The following is a 6,220-nucleotide window of genomic DNA, read 5'->3' as shown; positions in this document are numbered from 1 at the left end:
CCATGTCTACGTTCCGCATACCTGCAAAATTAATACGGCTATGCAGGATAACTTTAAATGACACAAGGTCAGCAGTTAAAGTAGGAAAGGACCTATCGGAGCCCTTCAATACCGAACGAGGAATCAGACAGGGTGACAGTTTGTCGTGTGATCTTTTTAGCATCCTGCTGGAAAAGGTCATACGATATGCAAAGGTGAACAGAAATGGTACTCTGTACACCAAACAACACATGTTACTCGCACATTGCTAGCGGTAACAGCCACCTTTGAACAAATTGAGAAGGAGTCTGCCAAAGTGGGCCTGGCAGTAAACGGCGAGGAGACCAAGGTGATGATATCAACGCGCAAAACGTCCAGTAGGCTCGGACCAACTGTGAACTTGAGAACTACATCTTCGAGGTAGTTAAAGATTTTATATACCTTGGTACCGCCATAAATAAAACGAATGACATTAGTTTTGATATTCGGAGAAGGATTGTGATGGCCAACAGATGCTACCATGGTCTAAGTAAGCAGTTTAGAAACAAAGCCACCTCCCGCCAGACCATACTCACACTTTACAAGACGCCGATACTACCCGTTCTGTTGTATGAATCTGAAGCATGGGTACTTGCGGAAGCAGATTAGGCAGCTCTCGGAGTGTTTTAGAGAAACAATCTCGAAACAATCTCCCGAAGATCTATGGGCCGATCTGCGTCGATGGTGAATATCGCTGTCGAATGAAAGATGAGCTATACCATCTATACCTGCGTGATGGTTCACGCAGAAGGGGAAGGCCTCGAATCCGATGGAAAGATCAAGTAGAAACAACATCTAGGAAAATGGTCTTTCAAATTGGATGAGATGCGCACAAAACCGACGCACCTGGATTTTTTTAAGCTCGGCTTATGGAACAACCGTTCTGCCATAAGCCAGCTAAGTAAGTAAGTAAGATCTTTATATATAATTCTCAAAAAGGTAAAAAATATCGATATATGCTACTTGTCATAATATCGAAATTGATATTAATTATTTAGAAAATTATGTCAGGTTCAACAAATCTCAGAAAATTCTAGAGGGAATTTGCCGTGTTATTGAGGCAAAAATAAGTAACGGAGGTCTTAAACAATGGTGTTTGTAATTTTATTACAGAATTGTATTTGAAAAGGTTTACCTTCAAGAATGACGTGGATCGTGTGTGCTTCCCTCGTCCGAATTTGGTCTTTTCTTTACCGTATTATATAATTTTACTACATTTTTGTTCTGCTCTACAGTGTTTTATCACAATATAGTATCTTATACATATTGAACATAGTATCATTGAAATATATTGAACATAAATTACGAAAATTTGTACATAAAATGTCAGGAAAAAACCATCAACAGCAATATTTATTCAAATTCGATTTGCTCTCTTGCTATGTTTTGTTATTCGAATTTTTTTTTTGGTTCATTTTTCACTCCACCAGAACAAAGAATATAACAAAAGTTATAAGCAAATGTGCATTTTATGTTCAAAACTACTCGTAAAAGAGAAGTGGCAACAAAAGTTCAGTTTAGTGTTAGTTTGTCACAATACCGCTACGTCTAGCAATGCTGCTGACACTGACTCCGTTGATGTTGTTACTGCTGCTACTTGTACTGGTATCAATGCTGGTGTTGTTCTACTGTTAATGTTATTTTTCCATGACATATTTCATGGAATGTGGTGTTGCACAAAGAATGTGGTGTTGCACAAAGTTTTGTCGTTGTTGTTACTTTTGTTTGTTATTAGTTTGCTCTCATGTTTGGCGACAAATTTTTCACAAATGCTTGAGTAGCTTTTGCCGCTAAACAGAACTAAAAAACCACCGACAACCACAACAACAAAATCAAAGCGTAAGTTTATGTTTCGCATAAAAGTCGACAAATAAGCTTCTGAAACAAATATGATTATCCGTTAAGAATGACAAGAAAATTGCTTTTGAATGTAGTGAAGTTTCGAAAAACTTTCTTATTTTTTTGGAAACAAATGTGAATGTGTTCGGGGAGAATAACATTAATGGAAAGCTAAAACAGTAATATGAACATTTTAGCATGAACTGGTAATATCAGAGACACTTCTTAATTATATAAGGTAGATAAGAGATAAGAAGACAACTTAACAAGGCACATACGCAACAAGTTGGTTGTTGTGTGCTCTAGAATATAGGACTCCTTTGAAGTAAATAACAAAGTTTCATACTCGACTTGCATTATTACGTAGGTTATTAATGTGTAAGGTAAAGTAATAAAATTATATTCAGTTGTACGAAATATATGTAGCGGCAAATAGAAATTGTTAACTTCGGACGGGTCGATCATGTATTTTTATACCCTTCACCACACTGTGGTACAGGGTATTATGTCTTTGTGCATATGTTTGTAACAGGCAAAAGGAAACGAGATAGAGCCATGGTTCCTTTTGAGAATATGCATAGAATTACTTTTTAAGTCGTTTTATGCATGTCCGTCCGTCCGTCCGTCTGTCTGTCCATGTATTTTTGTGAGGAAAGTACAGGTCGCATTTATGATCCGAATTGGATGAAATTTGGCACAGCCCATTTGTTTGGCCCAAGGACGAACCCTATTGAAATTGGGTAAAATCGGTTCAGATTTAGATATAGCTCCCATATATATTTTCGTCCGATTTAATGTAAATGGTGTACCAAAGTCCCTATATATCTTTCGATTTGCACGAAATTTGGTATAACGTACTGAATTTGGCCTAGAGTGATGTCTGCCAAATTTCGTGAAAATCGGTCCAGAATTAAATATAGCTCCCATATATAGTTTCGTCCGATTTCATGTAAATGATGCACCAAAATCCCTATATATCTTTCGATTTGGACCAAATTAGGCATTACGTACTGAATTGAACATAGAATGATGTGTGCCAAGTTACGTGAAAATCGGTCCAGATTAAGATATAGCTCCCATATATAGTTTCGTCCGATTTCATGTAAATGGTGTACCAAAGTCCCTATATATCTTTCGATATGCACGAAATTTGCCATAACGTACTGAATTGAACATAGAATGATGTGTCCCAAGTTTCGTGAAAATCGGTTTAGATTAAGATATAGCTCCCATATATAGTTTCGTCCGATTTCATGTAAATGGTGCCCCAAAGTTCCTATATATCTTTCGATATGCACGAAATTTGGCATAACGTACTAAATTGAGCCTAGAATGATGTCTGGTATGTTTCGTGAAAATCGGTCTAGATTTAGATATAGCTCCCATATATAGTTCCGTGCATTTCATGTAAATGGTGCACCAAAGTCCCTATATATATTTCGATTTGCACGAAATTTGGAATAACGTACTAATTGATGCTGGAATGATGTGTGCTGAGTTTCGTGAAAATCGATTCAGATCTAGATATATATATTTTCGTCCGATTTAATCTAAATAATGTACCAAGTTCTTATGTTGCATAGCGTTTTGAATTTAATCCAGAATGATGTGTGACAAGTTTCGTGAAAATCGGTCAAGACTTAGATATAGCTCCCATATATATTTTCGTCCGATTTAATGTAAATGGTGCACCACACGTATCTTTCGATTTGCACAAAATTTGGCATTTTATTTCATCCAATTTCATGATAATAGCCCTGTTTAATATACTCATAGTGGTGAAGGGTATCATATAGTCGGCCCCGTCCGACTTTACTACTTTCCTTACTGGTTCCAAATGTCTTATGTATAGAATAGTTCCATGTGGGTTCGGTATTTTCAGTGCAATTAATTGAAGGGTCTAAAGTGTTTGACACGGCCGAAATTCACATATTCGTATCCATTCATCCCATATAAAGGATGATCACAATGGACATAGTCTTCGAGTGGACGGTTGTAACAACAACCGTACATCCCTAACCTAACCTTCACCACACTGTGCCGCAGAATATTATGTCTTCGTGTGTATGTTTGTAGCATTAAAAGGGAACGATCTAGATCCATAGTGACCTTTATGCATGTTCGCCATTCCGGCCTAAGGATAAAGCCTATTGAAATTACTTTAGATCGGCAACGATTTAAATATAACGCCCATACATATTTTCACTCGATTTGATCTAGATATAGCTTCCATATATATTTTCGTCTTATTTTCTGTAAATGGGTGCTCGAGTTACACTAAATTTTGCATAACTTATTGCATTGAGTCTAGAATTCTAAATCATTCTGCTGCTATTTTGAATTCGATTTCTGAAACTCTTTGAATTTGATTAAAAAATATCATATGGTAGAATTTTACATCTCCATCCAGTTTCTTGTTGAAATTATAGTATAAATGTGTATTAAAATTGTTTTCATTATTATTTCCTTCATTGTGAGCATGACATCTATAACCTTGAGTTTTTTCAGCCAATAAGAAACTGTCATGCAATAAAGGGTTAACATACGGGAATACGAACCTATGGTGGAGGGTGTAAGAAGTCCGTTCATATATATATATAGCAGCATAGGCCCGCTACGTTGTTAGCGAAACTTTTTATAGTTAAATATATAAACATTAATTTAGCTACTAAATCCAGTACAGCTTACATTTTTTATATTTTCTGTAAGTTTACTATTTTCTCGATCCTTCCGATGGACTGATGTAAAAAATTCTATAAAACAGTGTTAACCTTTTTTGTTCCTTTCGGTAATTTAATACTAATGGTAAAATATCTAGTTCGTTTTAGTACTTATAGTAGTACCCTTATAGTACAAATTACAACCTTGCACAGCGCATCATTTTTTATGCAGAGACCTGCCTTTATAGTGAAGATTTCCATTAAAATTGCGTTACGTATTACAAAATACTCAATGGAATTGGCGGTATTTTTAGTATATCCTCATAATAATGAGCCATCCCATTATTCATTACATCAAAAGGTCGATGCAGTATAATATATTTCCAGTGTGGTTGGAAACATCGTTGGAAATATCAGTATTGTTATTTCAGAAAATTTTGAAACATTAGCATTTAAAATTGCCTACACTTTAGTACTTTTGATGTTCAGCGGCTTGTTTGAATAGTTCACTTATTTGTATTTGAAGAAGTTGGCAACCCTGATACGGAATAGACGTCATTTCAGTGATTTGATTGTGCTCTCCTTAAAAAAATAATTTTTGTATACAAAAACATTGAGCGGTTAATTTAAACATAAAGAAATATCTTCAGAGGCTGTGTTTTTATTTGAGTGTGTTGAAGTATGGCTGGAAAACAACGCAAAAGTCTTGCAAATAAAAAGAAAAAAGTTATGTGTTCGCATTGTAAAACTGAAGTGTTGGAAAACGACGACTTCTTAGAATGCGATATATGCAAAAAAACTCTCCACTCTCAGTGCACTCAACTGAATAAAGTGGAAATGGAGAAACTGTGGAAAGACGACTCTCTCCCTTTCAAGTGTCAATACTGCGCTCCGAGTAACAATGATAATGCAGATATAAAAGCTATTCTTATGGAGATGAGAGACTTGAAAAAAACAATGAGTTTTATGTCATCTCAGTATGATGACATTTTAAAAGGTGTGAAGAAAAATACAAAAACAATCAAATGCTTAAAAAAAGAGAATGCAACTCTCAAAGAGGACGTGAAAAAGTTGCAATCGACGGTAACGTTTTTAAACGAAGTACGTTTGCACAATGACTGTGTTATCAATGGTATTACAGTTGATGATAAAACTAAGCCCATTGATGTTGTTATTGCCGTAGCAAATACCATTGGAGCAAAGATTGTCGAAGATGATGTAGAAGATGCATATTTTTTGAAAAAGAAAAACCAAGCAAGCCCAAAAACTGTTGTTGTTAAATTTGTTAACAACAAAACCAAGTTGAAATTTATGCAGGAGAAGAAGAAATTGAGAGAACAACTAGAAACAAAGTCAGTATACATTAATGATTTTGTATCTAAAGATACAATGGAAGTTTTTCACCACGCAAAATCCTTAAAAGCTGTTGGGTACAAGTTTATTTATACACATGGAGGGAAAGTTTTTGCAAAGAAGGATGAAAAATCAAAACAGATACGGGTGAAATCGATGGGTGACGTTGATGATCTTTTAAAGCAAGTGGTATCGAAAGGCAAACATGAGCGCAAATTAATTGAGGTTGAGTTAAGCGATGATGATGAGGAGGAGGAAGATTCTGATGATGAAGAAAATGATGATGAAGATGGGTTTCACTCACCAAATTGATTTTATATACTTAGTAATACATTTAAAATTCCACTTAA

The 6,220-nt window shown here is 35.4% G+C and overlaps 1 protein-coding gene across 1 annotated transcript; it reads left to right on the top strand.

Annotated features, from left to right (window-relative positions):
* Positions 1 to 5,474: 5,474 nt before the first annotated feature.
* Positions 5,475 to 6,182, top strand: LOC133332185 (uncharacterized). The gene has a single exon (XM_061540569.1). The coding sequence runs from the start codon at positions 5,475 to 5,477 to the stop codon at positions 6,180 to 6,182; it is 708 nt and encodes a 235-aa protein (XP_061396553.1).
* The last annotated feature ends 38 nt before the right edge of the window (positions 6,183 to 6,220 follow it).

This window comes from Musca vetustissima, unplaced genomic scaffold (genome assembly GCF_032173495.1).
Source record: "Musca vetustissima isolate MV318-11 ecotype Yass unplaced genomic scaffold, APGP_CSIRO_Mvet_v1 utg1054355, whole genome shotgun sequence".
Classification (NCBI taxonomy): domain Eukaryota; kingdom Metazoa; phylum Arthropoda; class Insecta; order Diptera; family Muscidae; genus Musca; species Musca vetustissima.
The sequence above is the reverse complement of the archived record's forward strand: the minus strand, read 5'-3'. Positions and strand labels throughout refer to the sequence as shown.

Excerpts from the sequence above, each read along its gene's own strand:
- LOC133332185 (XM_061540569.1), top strand. The coding sequence starts at position 5,475 with ATGAGTTTTATGTCATCTCAGTATGATGACATTTTAAAAGGTGTGAAG.